At 35.1% G+C, this 20,834-nt stretch overlaps 1 protein-coding gene across 1 annotated transcript in view; it reads right to left on the reverse strand.

Annotated features, from left to right (window-relative positions):
- Positions 1–20,578, reverse strand: part of tmem266 (transmembrane protein 266) — a gene marked incomplete at both ends in the record, with an annotated part of 44,796 nt that extends 24,218 nt beyond the window's left edge. The window contains 2 exons of the mRNA XM_079411859.1: positions 16,777–16,985; positions 20,486–20,578. Of these exons, the coding sequence (XP_079267985.1) occupies positions 16,777–16,985; positions 20,486–20,578 (302 nt within the window). The remainder of the gene's footprint in view (positions 1–16,776; positions 16,986–20,485) is intronic.
- Between the last annotated feature and the right edge of the window lie 256 nt (positions 20,579–20,834).

Raw genomic sequence — 20,834 nt, forward strand, 5'->3', positions numbered from 1 at the left:
AGATGAACATTTGTATCATTGTGCATTTAAATAAAGTATGGTATTGCAGTTCTGGCTGTAGCTGCATTAGTCTGGAAGGGCAGTATAAACAAAGTGCAAGACCGCGGGGACCAGGAGCCGTGGTGAAACATGCCGATGGCTGGAGGTTGTTATTTTATGCTGAGCGAGCAGCAGCTAGTCAAACTCAAACCCCAACCCGTGACCTGTATTAGAGTAATGGATGAACGAGTCTGAGGTAGGAAAGGTCAACCCAAACTTCAGCACAAAAAGCCGCTGTGTAAGAAGGACACTGGCTGTCTCCAGTTCCAGAGTGGAGCTATAGAGGGTGATTGGATCTCTTTCACCTTCCCTCCACCGAATCCTGCCGAGGTCACAGTGGAGCCTGATCCTGGGTCATATGAGAACGGGACATGCCCTCGTTGGCTCAGACCACAGTCTGTCAAACTAGAGGTGAGGGCTAAACATTCGGGCATGTGTAGGCAAGTCACTGACATACCATAAAGAAAAAGACTAGTGATGCACTGAAATTTTGGCAACAGGAAATATAACAGCAAAAAAATATTTTCAGTTTTGGTCGAAATAGTTTTGGAGGACCAAAATCATTGACTGAAACAGTAACATTTAATTAGCGCTTCCTCGATAACACATTTTGATGCTGTCAGTCTCTATTTCATGCACACAGGTTAACATGCACACAACAATTGGCAATACATATCCGCAGTGTGGATGCACTTCATTGTGACCAAAACTGATGCTAAAGCAAAACGTATTTTTTTTGGACTCTGGGTGACTCGAGTTTGAGTCCTGACATGTAATCCTTTCCCTGTCCCGGTTTGGGCTGAAATATCAAGAGGTAGCTCCTGGGCTGCTGTTGGCCAAATGGGTGCCCTAAGCAGAATTGTATTGTTGTACCCTCTCAGTCAAATATTATGATAGTAACAAAAAAATAACCTAACCCTACTACAGTGGTCAAAATAGAACTTTAATAAAATATAAAACAACTTGAACTAGACTTGTCATAAAAAAATGACAACTTATCTGATACATGGATTACTGAAAAGAGATGCTCTACCAACGAAAGAGGAGGTGCAACCAAAAATCAAAAAGCCATGTCAGAAAAGGTGCAGCACTCAAAGAGATCAAAGCTTCATTGGTTAAAATGACGTTTTGGCCATTATCAAGGCCTTGCTTATCTGATACATAAAAGGGATAGTTGACCCAACAATGAAAATCCAGTCATCATTCACTCACCCTCAAGTTTTTTCAACGCTGTACAAGTTTATTTCTTCTGTTACACACAAAATAATATAATTTATAAAATATCTTATTTAAAAAAAAAAAAAAAAAAAAGAAAAGAAAAAGAAAAAGAAAAAAGTTGATGGTCCCCTTTGACTTCCATAGATATTTTTTTGGAAGTCAGTGGGGACCATCAACTGTCTGGTTACCCATATTCTTCAAAATATCTTCTTTTGTGTTTAACAGAAAAAAGAAACTCATACAGGTTTGGAACAACCTGAGAGTGAGTAAACGATGACAGCATTTTTATTTTTCGGTGAACTATCCCTTTAAGAGACTTATTGACCTTGCTATGATATCATTTTTTTTCCTGTTTTATTTTTATCTGCATTTTGGTTGCATAACATGACTTTGATTTGATGGGTGGTGGAGGACCATTCTCAAATGTTAATGAAGAGTGAAGCAGTTTTGCTAAAATCTGACAGTCTGATATTTGTTCCAAAATACTTTCATTTTCTGACATTTGTTTTTGACTATCATCTCGACATGCTTGACTGGAGATTTAACACAAATGACTTTCAAATATTTAGTACCACACGATAATGTAGACACATATATTCTTGAATGTGAAATGCTAATTTGCACTTTAGCTAACCCCGCGCGCATACACCATACAGTGGAAGAAGCAGGGAGGAAATGCGTGTGCTGGAGTGGACAGGTTTATAGAGACATCAGTATCAGCACTACGTGAGTCGCAGGAGAGACAGATTGAACCACAGCAAACAGCGACCGGAGAGGGCTGAATTACACCATGAAACGGATCGATCGTGAACTGGAGAAATGTGCTGTCATACATGCCTCTCGAAAAAAACTGATTCTCTCGCTTGCTCCAGGAGAAAAATGAACAGGGAAGAAAACTTTGAGGCTTTATTCTAAACTCTAGAGGTGCCTTGCCGTCTACACACTGGCATTGCTGTCCTAACCAAAACAGAACTTAAAAATGACTGGTTTTAAATGTTCTTCACAGGTAACAGTCATGCTTTTCGTCACATGCAAGACAGTGTCAAAGTCGATTCCAAAAGTTGGTCATACGCAGTGTTGCCAAGTCAGACTACTATAACACTGTTGTCGTGGGTTGTTTTTCATGTCCGCGGGTTGACACAGCCCCAATAACCTGATATTTAGACCCTGCAATGCGAATTTTACCAGGGGAACCTCGCCAAAAACATGTATTTTACCCCCCGGAATGCGATTCCCAAGAGGACCCCCCTCGAACCGCCATTGGGCTAGTTTTGCATCGCAATTGGGTGGGTTTTGTTGTGAAAACCTGGCAACCGTGATCATAAGCACATGCAACATTACATGATATTCTAAAAAGTACAAAAAAAATGCAAAATAGCTGATAGCCTACTGGTTAGTGCGCCGACATAGCACAACTGTGCTCACGGCGACCCGAGTTCGATTCCTGTCTCTAGGTCCTTTCCCGATCCCGCTCCCTTCTCTCCACCCAATACTTTCCTGTCTGCTATCAACTGTCCTATCTAATAAAAAAGCCCCCCCCCCAAAAAGCAAAAATATTGGGTGAATTAGTGCAGTTTTATTAGAGGGTACTACTTTTATCAATACTTTTTGGTATTAAATAAAAAAGAAGCAGGGACGCACAACATACACAACATATATTTTTAATTGTCTGTCAATAATGAACATTTACTTGTGCTCATTTTCCCAATTTGTATAACAAATTTAATTTAATAACACTGTTAAATGTCATCTTTATCAAATCTCAAAATAAATATCCTTTTTTTGGAATATCCATCTTAAAATAAATATTTTCAAATGATTTTTTTAATATATTTAAAAAATATTTATTGGATGCTGACTATAAATTAAAAAAAATATTTTACAAAATTAAATTAAGATATTTATTAGTCATCAGCTATACAACTAAAACACTACAGAATCATTTACGAATAATTTAAACAATATTTTAATATATTCATTAGTTAACAGCTTTAAAATAAAAATTAAATTAATTATTGGCTTGCTGATATTGGTGCCTTCCAATATATATAAAATTTATAATTATTATTTCCCTCAATTTCTTTCACTATTTCAAGTGAACATTTTCACAGAAAGTGTTGCAATGCATTCTGGAACTGCCTTTGTGAAGGATACATGTAATGCAGCCTTAGAATTTAGCCAAATTATGTATAACAAAGCAGCATAAATTGACTGACGTAATATACCGTATGATTGTACAACTTTTTAAATGGTATAAAAAGGCAACATGTTTTATTGTTCATTTTAAGAGGATTTTTTTTTAAATCAATACTGTAAACGTCACATGCATTTTATATTATGTTTTATATTTGCTTTAAATTATAACATTTATACATCAGCAGTACCTCTTCTATAAATGCTCTGCAAAAGTAAATCTGATTTTAAATCTGGACAGAATCCGTATATAAACTCATACAGAATAATTACCCATGACTTACAAAGCACTGACTAAAAACACAAGGAAGGCAGCAGATGGAGCGGCCAAGCACATGTTCACATGGACACGTACACCACGGCTTCACTAGAAGCTGAACTCGGCCAGCGAGTCTCCGGCACCAAGAGGTTGAGAAGGCATCAAGTTGGTCTCTGAGGAAATCACTTTTAGAAAAAGCAATCAAGGAGCACAAAGCTGTACCACAAGCGCCCTCAAGCCTCCACATATATCACCCTCACTTGCGGTAGCATTAACGGCATCACGTTACCGGCCTCAGTAAACTTCAGCGAGGGTCTTGGCTTTTAGAGAACAAATAAAGGGCAAACAAAAACAAAGAACGAAGCCACAAACTTCACCAGAACCGATCAGTGTTTTGACAGATATCTCAATTGCATGTCACTCTCAAAAACCCCATCTCATTAGTAATCCAACCCATAGAAAGCCATTACTGTTGATTCTAGAAATCATTATTGGCATGAGCCGGTGAAAAATAGATCCGAGTCTGCCTGCAGTGGCTTGATCTAAGCCATTATGTTCCTTGATAGGCATAATTTTTAAAAAGGAAACTTACAGCCTTCACAATAAATAAATAAATAAATGAAATAACAATAATCACACAGCATGCATAATATATTTCCAAGAGCAATAATCACAATCTATTAAGTGTAGCCAAGGCTTTTTAACCTGCTCTTTGGGTTCTGATAATGGTACGGTTATATGGTTTTATCATACAGCACAGCTGATTCACATTCGCAACTGCAGAAATGGAAAGAAAATGATAAACTGGAAAAAAAAAAAAAAAAGGCATGGAAGCCTGTTTCAGCATCAGATGGGAAAAAAATTTAAATGCTTACTGTGACTTCATTTTTCTGAATTGTGACCATTTTTCATAATTGTAACTATATCTAAGAATTGTGACTTATTTCTTACGAACTCTTCTCACAATTGAGACATTTCTTGTAATTCTGATGTTATATCTCAGAATATGTCTATTTCTCATGATTCTGACTTTCAATCTCACAACTGCAATTTCTTATAACGGTCATTTTATCTCAAAATTGTGACTTCATTTCTTATAGTTGTTGCTTTATATCTCAAAAAATGACTTAAAGGGATAGTTTACCCAATGATGAAAATTACCTCATGATTTACTCATTTTTGGGCTTCAAATTCTCAGCCCCCATTCACTGCCATTATAAAGCTTGGAAGAGCCAGGACATTTTAAAATATATCTCAGATTGTATTTGTCTGAAAGAAAAAGACATTTACACCTAAGATGGCTTGAGGGTGAGTAAATCATGGGGTAATTTTTCATTTTTGGGTGAACTATCCCTTTATTATTTCATGATTCTGACTAAATCTCATGAATATGACTTCATTTCTTGTATTTGTGGCTTTTTATCTCAGAATGTGAAAAATAAATCTCACAAAAAATTAATAATTCCTTTTATTTGTATCTTTTTATGTAAGAATGTGACTTTGAATCAAACAATAATGACTTTAAATCGAACAATTGCTGCTTCATTTCTTGTAACTGTGACTTTATACATCAGAATATGACTTAATCTCACAAATGTGGCTTTATTTTTTATAGTTGTAATTTCATATCTCAGAATATGACTACATCCCAGGATTCTGACTTTAAATATCACAATTATGACTATATTTCTTGTAATTGTGGCTTTAGATGTTAAAATGTAACTGTATCTCATGATTTGACTTACACAATATCACAATTGTGACTTAATTTCTTAGAAATGTGCCTTTATGCCTCAAAAATGAGATAAACCATGAGCTGGAAGGTAATAGCCTTAGATAACTCATCATAACTTATTTTTTTGCCATCATATGCCACAAAGTATTTAATGAATAAATATATAGTAATATACAAATATATTTTTACGAGAACAAAGTGAGTGAATGAAAAATACGCCACGGTTACTTTGTGATTGCTAATGTGTTTTAGAGTGTTTTGGTATAAGGTATAAATTATGCATTTGTATAATTCATACCCATAATACAAATGTCAAGGGACAAGTTAGGCATTGAAAGTTTAATATTTATGGTTAGGGGTGTTCTAATTCCTGTCCCGAAGTATGAGCAATAGCAAATAAATCCTCAACTTCTTGTACAGCTCCAAACTCCAAGGTCCCTCAATCTTCAAGGTTGGCAAACTACCCCAAATAATGATAAAATGCCCAATAAAGAAGCCTCAAATGAATAATAATTCTTTCTGAGCCGTCTTTTGAGAATTGTCTGCTTTTATTTGCAGGTTCTGGGTCAAAAGCAAATAGGACAGACTGATTTCCAGTGATCGCTGCGAATGTCAAAAGTTGTATGCTGATCTAAGACACGCATCTTTTACATTCGCTGCTCTTAAATGTAATAGTAAAGAGAGCGGCCGGTCTCAGATCAGCAGGAAAGAGCATGCTCCACTGACAATGTCAGACAAAGAGCAAGCAAGCAAAAGCTAAAAACAATTGTCACAGCCAGCAGACAAACCTCAGCACTTCAGGAAAGAGAAGATAAAATCCAAAAACAACAACAAAGCTAAGCATAAAATATCTGCTGAATCTCTGAGAGACTCTTTATTTGAACAGCACACCATTAATCTCAAAAGTTATGTGGATGTCACACTTCAGTGCTAATTTTGAGCACAAATCTATCTGAATATTATTTCAGTCTTTAAATTGTAACTTAACATCTTAAAAAATTAGATTATATTAAATAATAATAATAATAAATGACATTTTACAGATAAAACATATATAATGCATTAATTTTAAATTATACTACGGGGCCGTTGAATGCTTGAATCTGATTGGCTGACGAACGTTCTGAGGTGTGCAATTATTTTCAGGGAAACGCACGGCGAACGTAGTTCCAGGCAGCTTTCTTGACCGCATTACAGTTCCATATCACTTCGCATAGTTAACTGTAATAACGGAAATTAGCATACAGTAGTGCTAACGTTACCTATACAGCACATAGGACTAACAAAAACAACAGCATGACAGACATTTCTCACTAGCGAGGTAATAACAGCGCTGCATCTTAAAGCAGACTTACAGTTTAGAGACGGTGCTTCAGAACACTGTTGAGGGACACACAGAGGTAGCCTAATTCATACAAGCTCTCTCTCTCTCTCTCTCTCTCTCTCTCTCTCTCTGTTTCTCTTTCTGTGTCTCTGTCTCTCTCGCTTTCATTCTAATAACTTCATTATTAACTGCATTAGTCTGCTATCAACGGCTCAAGCCTCCATTGCCAGCTTTAAAATGACGTTTTGGAACTAGCAAAAGAGTCGTTGGATGAGATGCGGAAGAAATAATCCTACTCACAATAGCGATTTAAGTAGAAAAACCGGACGAATCCCTTGAAATATATCATCTGATCGATGTCTTGAGGTGTGGCAACCGTAGTATAAGCGGAATAATTGACTCCGCTTCGCGTCGTGGCCGCATCACCACCTCGGGTGTGCATTATTTTTCTAATAATTCAACGGCCCGTCGTCAATTATTCCTTACATAAATAGTCAAGGGGCAAAATCTAAAAGAATATACATTCATTTATTAAATAATATTACATTATTCCAAAGAAAATATATAATGAATTAATAAAAAATGTCAAGGGGCAAAATATAAGATAACAAACATTAATTCATAAAAAGGTTTTTGGTTAATTGACCAGATTTCATTTGTGGATCAATAAAAAGTCAAACAAAAAAGTAAAGAATTCAACAAATGTTTTTTTTTTTTTTTTTTTTTTTTTTTTGCATTACTGTAGCAAAAACAAACCCCTCAATACTTCAGGGAGCAATAGAAATCATTTTCAGAAATAAATAAATTAATTAATTAATAAAAAAAGGCTAAATAGTTTATAAACAAAATACAATTTTGTAATGTGTTGGTAGGCAAAATCAAAATGTACAAATCCAGTTCATAAAATATATAAAACAATATGGGCAGCCTACCAACACATTACAAAATTGTATTATTATTATTATTATTATTATAAACTATTTAGCACTTAATAGCAGACAATTTCCTATTCTTTGCGATAAAAACCCAAGACCAAGTGCATTAAAATAAGAAATCATAATTATATGCCAAACATTTTTTATTATCATCCATTTTTTCCTCAGTCAAGTATGAAAATCATAGAAGAAAGCATGAATATTTTGGGCAGTCCACATGCACACCACCCCTCTGTTCCGGTCAGGAAGCCCTAGTGCCAGCACATGCTAATAATAGCCCACACATTGGATGTCTTGCCCCTGCACTGAGACTGCCAGCTCTGCAAATGCCCCCTGAAGTTCACAACTACAACCATCGGCCCACGTGCAGCCCACCAGTGAGTGTGCTAGACTACATGAGCGCTTTCACATCTGCTGTGGTGTTTGTTACGATCAAAGAGTCTGTCTTGATTATAAAGGAATCATGTAGAATAAATAACATTCAAACAGAAAACAGTTATTGTAAATTGTAATAATATTTTGCAATATTACTGTATTTGTGATCAAATAAATGCAGCCTTGGTGAGCATAGGAGAATAAACAGCCAAGTTTGTGGTGTTACCACCTTTTTTAAAGTCTTCCCATAAAATACAAGCCATTTTATACCTTTCTCAATAAGCAATTAGAGTAAAAATGCTGGTGCTTAAACTATGAAAAGATGCACATATCTGCATTAAATGTCTTATCTTACCTTCAAATACAATAATAATTCAATAAAATATTACATATCAAGGACCATGCCTACATTAAATTTAATAACAACAAGAAAAATCATTAAATGTTTCTTTCTCTAAATAGAAAACTAGAAATAAAGAAATAATGATCATTTCTTTCAAAAAGCAGTAATGTAAGCCATGCTTATTTAAATACTAATATTGTTTTGCATTCACTAAAGTTTCGGGATAATAAATGAGCTGTCATTGTGGCATGTCTCTATGATTTGCTTAGTCAAATAAGGCTTAAACTGACATCAAACCATGCAAATATATCCTGTCTATCAATAAGTACATGCTTCAGATGTGAGTCACACCAGAAACACGACCTGTGACGTGACTGTGCTCTCGCTTTCTTTACTGACAGTTACGGGAGCTGTTGACATGCTGGTGGGGTGAAACTCTCACAAACGGAGTGTCCTGGAATAACCGTAACCAGGAAAGTGTCCTTAAACTTGATTGAGCTTTCTATGGAAATCTGTATGCCAGAAAATGTTTTGTAGATAATATAACTCAGCAAATCTGATGAAAAGTATCCTTGACAGAAAGCATGTCCTAACAGAAAATATACCTGACAGAAACCCCAGAAAGTGCAAAGTTTTTTTATGACATTTTCAAAACAGTGTAATATGACTGCTAAGTTAAGTCACAGTACATATTTTTAAAAAATGTTAAGAAACCAACTAAGATTAAACAAAATGACAAAAATTTGTCTGTAGGTTACATATTTAAATTATGAAAATTTGTAGATAGCATACTTAAAATAGAATAAATGAAAAAAAATGAACAAAACTTAGAATGAAGTTTACATATTTGGTTGAAAAAACACGAAAACACTGTGCGATGTGATTAAATCAATGATAATTAGAAGCTATTTTATTGTGGATTAATGCAATGGGACAGAATAAGACAAAAGAAAATTTTACTTGTAAGTTATAGTTTTTATCAATTAAAATTGTTCTACATATCACATGTAAAATAAACAAATAATTTTTACATATTCGGATTGTGAAAACTTTATGCTATACATAAACTTGAAAACGTGAAACTGCCGTGCAATGGGATTTAATCACAGACAATCATAACATCTCATTTTGGACAAATGCGATAATAAACCAAAAGACAATTGTACTTGTAAGATATAGTTTTTATCGCTTAAAATTGCTCTAGATGGCGCACTTAAAATATAACAAATGAAATAACAAAACTTGGAATGTAGTTTACATGTTTGGATTGCAAAAACTTCCAAATATGAAAAAAAATATGTTGAAAATAAACTTTGAGAAAACGCAAAAATGTTGTGCAATGTGATTTAATCACAGACAATCTGAACATATTTCATTGTGGATTATAGTAATGGGACAACATAAACCAAAAGAAAATTTTACTTGTAAGATATAGCTTTTATCACCTAAAATTGCTCTAGACGCCACATGTAAAATAAAACAAAAATGTAAACAAAACTTGCTGAGTAGTTTACATATTTGGATTGTGAAAAATGTATACTATGCTTGAAAATGCAAAACTGCTTGTGCGATGTGATTTAATCACAGACAATCATAACATTTCATTTTAGAACAATGTGATAGAGCAACAAACCAAAAGAAAATCGTACTTGTGAGTAATATGGTTTATCGCTTAAAAATGTTATAGATACCAAATTTAAATTTAAAGTAATACATATAAAATAATACAAATACACTTAAAATAACACTTTTGCTGGTGCATAGGCTATATATTATATAGGTTTTATTTTAAAAGCTCATTATGATTTTAGTTCCCCACCCCCCATAATTAAATTAAATTAATATATAATATCAAATCTTTCGTCGGGGGCAGCCTTCATTTGGATTGGGAAAATTTATTTCCATGCTTAAACGTGAAAGTGCGAAACTGCTGTACAATATGATACACAATCACTGAGACAGGATGCCATTTATAGATTTATAGTGACATCAGACACAATCGGTCACAATTTTACATGCAATAAAATGTTTATGAAAACAAACAAAAAGACGTATTAAAAAAACTCATGTTTTTACAGTGTCACTATCAAAGCAAAGGACAGTTATGTGTCACACCCAAGTGTGTCACCTGACAAAGCGAATCATGAGAGACAGAACGCTCTGTGCTGACATCTCAGAAACACACTCACGCAATCACACACTCGAGAGTTTGTGCGGACCATCTGTCTCACACTCACACACACACACACACAGGCGTGGCTTGTGGACAGTGTGACGCCGGCCATAATTAAGCTTATGGTGTTTGTCAACTTTCTCTGCATGTAGCAGAGCATCGCACAGTGGCCGTCCACGGTGAGTCACGCTACCCAGACGGGACAGCAGCGTCGACTGCCAAAAACCCAGTCAGCACCATAGAGGTCTGGGTGCTCCACACTCCCAGCATGCAGTGCGGCTGCCAGATGATTTTTAAAGCCACATTTGCACACTACCCACCGAGGAACACAAATACACCCACTGAAAACTGGCATTTAAAAATATGGTGAGAATTAGTCGCGAATCCAACCTCCTGCGGTAAACATCCGGCATATGAAAACAAATAGGAGATGCAGTAGGAGAGATTTGAAAATTAAACTGACACCTTACGACACTGGTCTTTGCACTTATTATGTCCAAAATAATGGCTGAACTGTGACTGGTCACTTTAAATGTTGTTCAAGCGGCAAAGCAGTCCAGACTTTGTGCCGATAATCAAAAGTCTGACTCTGTGAGACAAGCAGGAAAAAATGTTGATCTAAAAAATGATGCAACAGGACGATATGGATCACAAAGGCATGCTAGTCAAAAATAAAAAAAATGCTACGAATGACAGAAATGCATCCATTTATTGAAAAGCGCAACGGCTTTGAAAGCTAAAACTTATTCAGTCAAACCAATTTAGGGATTTCTGTCTGTCTCAGGATAGTGTAATTGTGCAGTAACACTCATAGATTATATTATTTTTGTCTCTCAAGATATAATTTCGGTTTGAATTTCCATTTGAAATCTTAAACATAAAAATAAAATATCAAGCCATAAATATTTCTGTGCTTTTATGGTTTATTTTTAACTACAAACTATATATTTGTGCATTACGAGTCATTTCAGCATGCCAACATATTATAAACAAATTCCTTTAACCTTCTTATAACCTTAGTTTCCTGTTCACACTCACTGCATTTGGGGTATATATGACCCCAAAATTTAAAGAATGATTGTGAAAAAAATGTACATTTTTAATAATACATATAATATATTATTTTTTTTGTTTACTTCTCATCTGTACAGTAATGCTGTGTTTTTGGATATACAAAGTACTTTTGTACCTATTTACCACACAATTCCTCAACTATACCATTAGCTTGCATGTAAAATATTATTTTTTTATGAAAAAAATACTTAAACAATGATCTAAATTAAATATAAGTTGTTTCTGGATATTGATCTAGGTGTTAGCTGTACAATTCTGCCATCTGTTGGTCAAAGACAAACCTTTAGGAATTAAAATTTAAGAAAGAAATTGTATTGTCCATAGATACCCAGAAGAGGGCAATAGAGATCCATTCATTTTACTGGATGTAGCCAACTGCTCATATTATAACTTTTGTGATAGATTTTGTGAATTTATACATGTATAAACATTATTAAAGACATTAAAAATAAATATTCTTTCAAATAGTAGAATTTTGGTCGTTTTTGAAGCGATTTGAAATGTCTGTTTTTACAAAATACCACAGAAATTGCCACATAAGAAACACCTAAAGGACAAGACTTAGAATCAGATTGTAGTTGAATATTATTTATTTTAATGAACCAAATGTCTCAAATGGCTCAGAGTCATCGCCCTCAGTGTCTTCCAGGCATGATTCAGTTTCACTTGAATCAAGCAGGCAATCTAAAGTCTCCAGGAGAGTGTAACGCTTTGCCATACTGACACAGAATGAACTGTGTGACACCAAAGACCCTCTTTTATACCTTTGGTGTGGGAACTATTTCTTTGTTTTCAAAATAAAGTTGCAGCTCTTAGATCTCAGAGTAAACTTTCTCAAAGTTGAACAGGTCAGTTGCCTTTCATCTCTCCCTTGCTCTCTCTGTCTGTCTGTCTGTGTGTGTGTGTGTGTGTGTGTGTGTGTGTGTGTGTGTGTGTGTGTGTGTGTGTGTGCGTGTGTGCGTATGTGTGTGTGTGTGTGTGTGTGTGTGTGTGTGTGTGTGCGCGTGCGCATGTGTGTGTGCATTAGGTCTCACCCCTTTTATCTTTGTTCTGCATTTGTGGCTGATTTTATTTGGCTGTGGCAGTCATACCTGTCTGTGTGTGTGTGTGTGTGTGTGTGTGTGTTGAGTGAGCATGTCTTTTCTACATTGCATTTTTGCTCTAGTACCAGGCCTTCATTTCTGTGTGGAAATTTTCAGATTTATGCTGGAATTATTGATTTTATTTGTCAATTTCTAAAAAAAATGCTTTCAATTGGAGTCACACCTGTGTGTGTGTTTGTGTGCGTGAGCATGTGTGTGTGCAAGTGATCATGTTCGTTCCACATTACATTTGTGCTCTAGTACCAGGACTTCATTGTGGTATGGAAATTTTCAGGTTTATTCTGGATTTATAGATTTTTTTGACAAATGAAAAATAAAAAACATTTTTTTTTTGATTTTCCCATTCATTTCAATGTGGGGTCATATTGACCCCAAAGGTCATGAGTGTGACTTTTTTTTTTACATACCTTTAGAACAACCAAATCAAGCCCAGTTTTTTTGTGTGTGTATGGATAGATAATTTAGAAAAAGTCACAAGATTTTATTCCACTGAGATAAAGGGAACCATTATTTTTAACTAAAGAAAAGTCGCTTGGGGTCATATTGACCCCAGAGGATAACTTAAGGTTAAAGTAGCCTACTACTTTGTCAGATGATTGCGATCTCGGCTATTTTAGATACAGCTAGTATTGTTTATAAGACATGCTGGGGCTTATTTTTTACCTCACCCCTGCCAAGCAAGCATTAAATGAATTCCAGAAATTCCTGTTAAAAGTCAGTATCGTTGATCTAAGTAAGAGTATGCAGTTCTTCCTGATTTTTTGGATATCTGAATATTTCTTTCCCAGCCTGGCGTACGTTTCGACGGAATCCTTTATCCGATGATAACTGAAAGTGTCAATGTGAAAAGAGTGCTAACAAAGAGAGACTGGCAAAAAGTTACGATAGAGTAGCGCAGAACTAAGAAAGGGTTGCTAATTTGATCTATCGGAAATTACTCATTTTCAGTACATGATTCACTAAAATGCCAAATTATGCCTCTACATTTAATATTACCATGTTTTTCAAACGATTAGTTCTTGTGTGTGTAAATACTTAGAAAAAATAGTTATGAATTTATTAAAAATAGTTAGTGACAGGTTAATATTTATAATAGTTTTAATAATTGAAAAAAAAAAAAAAAAAAAACTACATTTGGGGAAATTCCTTAAAAAAAAAAAAAAAAAAAAAATATATATATATTGATCAAAAATACAGAAAAAAAACTTATTTTGTGAAATATTATTGCAATTTAAAATAACAGTGTTCTATTTAAATATACTTTAAAATATAATTTATTTCTGTGATCAAAATTTTGTGACACTGAAGTAACAATGCTGAAAATTCATTTTTTTTGTCACAGAAATAAATTCTATTTTAAAGTATATTAAAATAGGAAATCAATATTAGAAATTGCAATACGATTTCATAATATTACTGTTTTTTTCTGTATTTTTGATCTAATAAATACAGCCTTGATGAGCAGAAAAAACGTCTTTAAAAAACATAAAAAAATCTTTGATCCCAAACTTTTGAGCGTGTATATATATACATACAGGTCCTTTTCAAAAAATTAGCATATTGTGATAAAGTTCATTATTTTCTGTAATGTACTGATAAACATTAGACTTTCATATATTTTAGATTCATTACAACACAACTGAAGTAGTTCAAGCCTTTAATTGTTTTAATATTGATGATTTTGGCATACAGCTCATGAAAACCCAAAATTCCTATCTCAAAAAATTAGCATATCATGAAAAGGTTCTCTAAACGAGCTATTAACCTAATCATCTGAATCAACTAATTAACTCTAAACACCTGCAAAAGATTCCTGAGGCTTTTAAAAACTCCCAGCCTGGTTCATTACTCAAAACCGCAATCATGGGTAAGACTGCCGACCTGACTGCTGTCCAGAAGGCCATCATTGACACCCTCAAGCAAGAGGGTAAGACACAGAAAGACATTTCTGAACGAATAGGCTGTTCCCAGAGTGCTGTATCAAGGCACCTCAGTGGGAAGTCTGTGGGAAGGAAAAAGTGTGGCAGAAAACGCAGCACAACGAGAAGAGGTGACCGGACCCTGAGGAAGATTGTGGAGAAGGACCGATTCCAGACCTTGGGGGACCTGCGGAAGCAGTGGACTGAGTCTGGAGTAGAAACATCCAGAGCCACCGTGTACAGGCGTGTGCAGGAAATGGGCTACAGGTGCCGCATTCCCCAGGTCAAGCCACTTTTGAACCAGAAACAGCGGCAGAAGCGCCTGACCTGGGCTACAGAGAAGCAGCACTGGACTGTTGCTCAGTGGTCCAAAGTACTTTTTTCGGATGAAAGCAAATTTTGCATGTCATTCGGAAATCAAGGTGCCAGAGTCTGGAGGAAGACTGGGGAGAGGGAAATGCCCAAATGCCTGAAGTCCAGTGTCAAGTACCCACAGTCAGTGATGCTGGTGTTGGTCCACTGTGTTTTATCAAGGGCAGGGTCAATGCAGCTAGCTATCAGGAGATTTTGGAGCACTTCATGCTTCCATCTGCTGAAAAGCTTTATGGAGATGAAGATTTCATTTTTCAGCACGACCTGGCACCTGCTCACAGTGCCAAAACCACTGGTAAATGGTTTACTGACCATGGTATTACTGTGCTCAATTGGCCTGCCAACTCTCCTGACCTGAACCCCATAGAGAATCTGTGGGATATAGTGAAGAGAAAGTTGAGAGACGCAAGACCCAACACTCTGGATGAGCTTAAGGCCGCTATCGAAGCATCCTGGGCCTCCATAACACCTCAGCAGTGCCACAGGCTGATTGCCTCCATGCCACGCCGCATTGAAGCAGTCATTTCTGCAAAAGGATTCCCGACCAAGTATTGAGTGCATAACTGAACATAATTATTTGAAGGTTGACTTTTTTTGTATTAAAAACACTTTTCTGTTATTGGTCGGATGAAATATGCTAATTTTTTGAGATAGGAATTTTGGGTTTTCATGAGCTGTATGCCAAAATCATCAATATTAAAAGAATAAAAGGCTTGAACTACTTCAGTTGTGTTGTAATGAATCTAAAATATATGAAAGTCTAATGTTTATCAGTACATTACAGAAAATAATGAACTTTATCACAATATGCTAATTTTTTGAAAAGGACCTGTATATATGTGTGTGTGTGTGTATATATATATATATATATATATATATATATATATATATATATATATATAAGTTAAATATATATTTTTATTATTTTTTATTACTTAAAAAAAAAATAAAAAAAAGAAATAAAAAAAAAAAATGAATCGCTGGAGACAATTTTCACTGGGGACATATTTAAATTAAAATTGTAAGTCACTTTGGATAAAAGCGTCTGCTAAATGACTAAATAAATACATAAATAAAATAAAATGAAATGAATGTTTTTCCCCCGGTTTCACAGAAAAGGCTCCTAGACTAAAATATAAGTCTGAGCTGTTTCAACTGAAATAAACTTGCACTGACTGATCATCAAATATATCAGTGCCTTTGTTTTGTCTCAAGATGCACCCCAGTAATGTTTTTTTTCTAAGCATGTTTATAAAAATTACTTAAATGTCCTAATTGAACTATGGCCTAATCCTGGCTTAGTCTAAACCCTGTCTGTGAAACCGGGCCTTTATATTTATATATAAATATTTTAATTATATATATATATATATTTTTTTTTTTTTTTCTTCTTTAAGGGCGCACCGAAAAACATTGGTGAGAAACTAGCAAGTAGCTGAAAAAAATACAAATAAACAGCAATTAACATAACATGGAATTTTGAAGTATAAAATCTGAAAAGTCTTTTTTTTTACATTTTAATTTTTTGTGTATGTGTTCAAAAGGAAAAAAACTGTTCACAAAGAGTCTAAATGTCTATCTTCACTTCTAAGAAGTTCTATTTTTGGATTTGGGTTAGTTTCATAGCACTGAAATCAATGGGAATTCCCCAATTACGCAACCGCGTAAACGTGTGTGTACTTGTTTCTGTGCGGTATCACTAGTAGCTTCTTACCCCTCTTGGTTGTCCTCTTCATCCAGATTGGAAAGTAGCTGGGATCCGGCCAACGAGAGGTCCAGGGCAGCTAGAGGAAGGTCCCTGTAGGCGAAGCTGACCAGCTGCACTGGAGCCATACACTGGCCTTCATCCTCCACCTGCTGGGAGATCACCTCCAGATCCGGCGCTACCGCTTGCTGAGGGGGCCTGGGGACACACAGGACACACTACTCTATTGTCTTCTTACATGAACTGTCTTAAATAAGATTACCTTAAACATGACCTGGATTACCACAATGACATTACGTACTGAACCACAGAGTAAATGAAACCTGTTATCACAGATGGGAAGTCAACATGAAATGAAATCTGACACTGAACTTTAACACGTAATCATAATCTTTTACCAAAATGCTTTTCATCGGCCACCCTCTAACCACCTCCAGGAACCACCTTGATTCAACTAAACCATTTCAAATCAGTGCACTGGGAAGTTGATTCATTTGAGTGAATGAGTTCATTTGGATTGTTCATGTAATGCAAGAAGCTGACATTCATACTAACAGTCCGTGTGAACCGATTCACTAAAATGACTCACTGATTTATTTGAGGCACTGTGTAAAAAGTCATGTAAGGAATTTTGAAATATTCAGTTAAGCGCAATTGTTTGCACTGGAAAGTTTTCATAAAACAGTTCATTAGGATGGTTAATGTACATCTGAAAAGAACAGTTCGCTAAAATGAGTCACTGATTCATTTAGGGCCGTGCATAGAAGTCCATGCAATACATTGCACATGATTCTTTGTAATGTACTATTTACTTGCACATAACTAGAAGTACGTGTTTTAATGCTGTTATCAAATTGTTTTTGTGGCAAATAATGTTTAAAAAAACCTACTTTTCTTTTTTAAATTATTAATAATATTATTTTATCCAGTGTTGGGGGTAACGCATTACAAGTAACGCAAGTTACGTAATCAGATTACTTTTTTTCAAGTAAGTAGTAAGGTAACATTACTTTTTAACTTACTTTTTCAAATAAGTAACAGAAGTTACATTGTTTTCCCATTTATTTGCTGACATCTTTTCTGTACCGCTGTTGAGAGAAATTGGGAGTAAGTGCAGAGGCAGAGGCACTTCCTTTAGCCTGAGGCTTATTAATTTCAATTAGTAATGCAAATGCAATTAGTAACTTTCACCAACACTGATTTCATCATTTGGAAATATGTCACAATATGGAAGCAAAATGAGTTGCGCTTCATGTTGACTTCAAACAGCAAACAATGGCAGGCTAAATATCAGAAGTGTGCAGCAAGAAAACAGAAAATAAGTTGATAAATAAGAGTCCTGAAGTTAGCATATGGAAAACCACCATGTCCGAAGGAGGAAAGACAAAGCATACAAAAGCAATACACAAGGGGAACTGTATATATGGTACAAAGAAGATGAAAAAAAAAAAAAAAAAAAAAAAATCAAGCCACGGTTAAGAACGCAGCAGAGGTCAGGGATGAGGAGCGTGTTTTATTCCAACAATGCATGATTCATGAGACACGAACACAATGAACGACTAGCAACAGGAGAGCGAACTGATTCACAGATGCAGAGACCCAGAATCCCATTATTGAGATGCATTCCCGCCGATTACTGACTGATGTGACTGCGAGACAGACGGGAAGCAGATTGAGGAATCTCAAAAAGGGCACGGCCGCAGACGTGGAATATGGAAATGCATCCGAAACCTCAATGGCTACATAAGAAATGCATGAAAGAAGATTAAGTTGAGGCCGGCGTCCCACGTGTCTAGATTGATTCCTAAACCCAGAATATTCATCACGGTCGCACCATCATGCATCGCGTCCCACAATAATGAGGCATCGGGAGAATTTCAAAGCACAATATTGTGGCAAAACAACAAAGTCCCACAGTTGGATGTCATGCCCGGTTTTGTCTTTGATTTATTGGATACAGTGCGCTAATTCTTCTCACGTTTGCAGTCTGGGATTGCTGTTCTCAATCTCAGCGCAAACAAGGCGATGAATATATACTTGCTATTCACCGTTTGCTCTTGATTTTGTGGCAACTTACTGAAATAGCTCACCCAAATAGAGTAAATAATGACAATTTTCCTTTAATTGCAGTGAATAACGTGGAGGACATGAAAACTAGCCATCTGGGCAGTCAGACAACTCCCAAAAGGGCAGTCGTACTCCCAAAATAAGCAGCAATATGATAATTGTACTCATAATGTACGCTCATAAGTGAAATAAATACTCGCGACCCTGAAGACGGCTTAATCAAGGGCAGAAGAAAGGACGGAACGGAGGCAGAGGGGGCAGAAACCTGGGTTTTGGCTTCTGTCCCAGGCGTGCCGGATGAGGGGAGATAAATTATGCCAGTGCACAGAAAAAAAGAGGGGGGGAACAAAAAAGGAAGCTTGTAATAGTACAGAGACGGAGAAAAAAGAAAAACGAAGCATTGCCACTGTGAATACAGGGTCAATAGAGAGACTATACTGTACCGTATGTATGTGTGGACTGACATTGTGAGATATTGATTTTATTTTGTTGGATATTGGCCCATCGCAATCTTTAAAATGTTATTGTCTGTGGACCCAAACGTACTGTAATTTCTTCAGAAAATCCTCTTCTTTTATCTGTGTGCATTGTGTTTTGAGCAAACAATGCATCAAACATGAATGAATGATGAATAATTGGGTGAATCTGAAGAAATCTGTCTAAGTAAGACAAGTTATATTGAACCCAAAATGAAAATAAAGAAATAATATATTTTTTTAAATATCTAAGAATATATAAAGAAAAATTATTTTTGGGGGCCATAACAATTTTGCATTGTAACAGTTAATTTTCATGACAAATTACTATACTATAATAAAAAAAACCAAAAAAAAAACCAATTAAATTTATTGGAATTTTTGTAATTTTATTTTTTAAATGTGTATATAATTATTTAGCAAAATTTTGTATTTACAAAATAGTATTAGTATTTTGTATTAGGTAGTAATTATCAGTAGTTTATAAGTATTTCATTTATTGCTTTACTTATTTTTCACTGTAATTCTGTAATAGAAATGACCATTGTAGGCTTATTATTGTTAACTAAAACTGTTAAAAAATTTTTTTATTTGAAATAAAAAAACAAATACTGGAAGAAAAAATTAGAAATTTTGCCATGCTTAAAAATGAAAAAAAAAAGTAAACATAAATAACAAAAGTGACAAAGCATATAAAATGACTAAACATTAAAATAAAATTATAATTTAAATAAAAAAAAAAAATACAAAAACAAACGCTAAACATTCATAAATACTACTGTACTAAAATACACAGAAAAAAAAGAATCATAGGATACTTTGAAATATTTTTCACTTTGAAATTACAAGTATATTTCAAAATAATTAGTAAATAAATAAATAAATAAATAAACTACTTACTTTCTTTTAAAACATACTCCAATAAACTTTGAAAAATAATTTTCTACAGTGTAGTATATAACTATAATAGTACAAAAATAACAGTAAAATAACGCTGCACCACAGTGAATGAATTAATTAAAATTAAAACATCTGAACAAACTATGGTAATGGGAGGAAATATGGTCAATTGCCTTAAATTTAATGTCACAATGCAAAAACAAAACTTAACTTTCTTTATATTTTATTTCTTATTTTAACTGAAGTTTGAAATAAATGACAGTAGTGTACTGTACATCATCAATTATAACTTTACAGACACCAAAATGCTCCATGACAGCAGCGCTTCGGTCGCACTTCTGCCCAAAATCTCTTTTCACACCCTTCATGCCGGCTAGCTGGTAAAGGACGGCCTCAGCATGTGGCGTCCCGTCCTCCCTGATGCTATCTGCACATTTGGCACTGCTTCCCACCAATTGCTAACAGGACTCTAATCAGTCCTGACACGCACAAACTGTTCAGGGCATCAAAATCACATTTCCAAATAACCACTGCAAAGCCGTAGCGGTGTCAGGTACTGATGAGTGTTCGCTAGTGGCACGTTGCCCACATGAGTTTCTGTTCGTTACACCGCAGGACAAGCAC

Source organism: Barbus barbus, assembly GCF_936440315.1.
Source record: "Barbus barbus genome assembly, chromosome: 48".
NCBI lineage: Eukaryota > Metazoa > Chordata > Actinopteri > Cypriniformes > Cyprinidae > Barbus > Barbus barbus.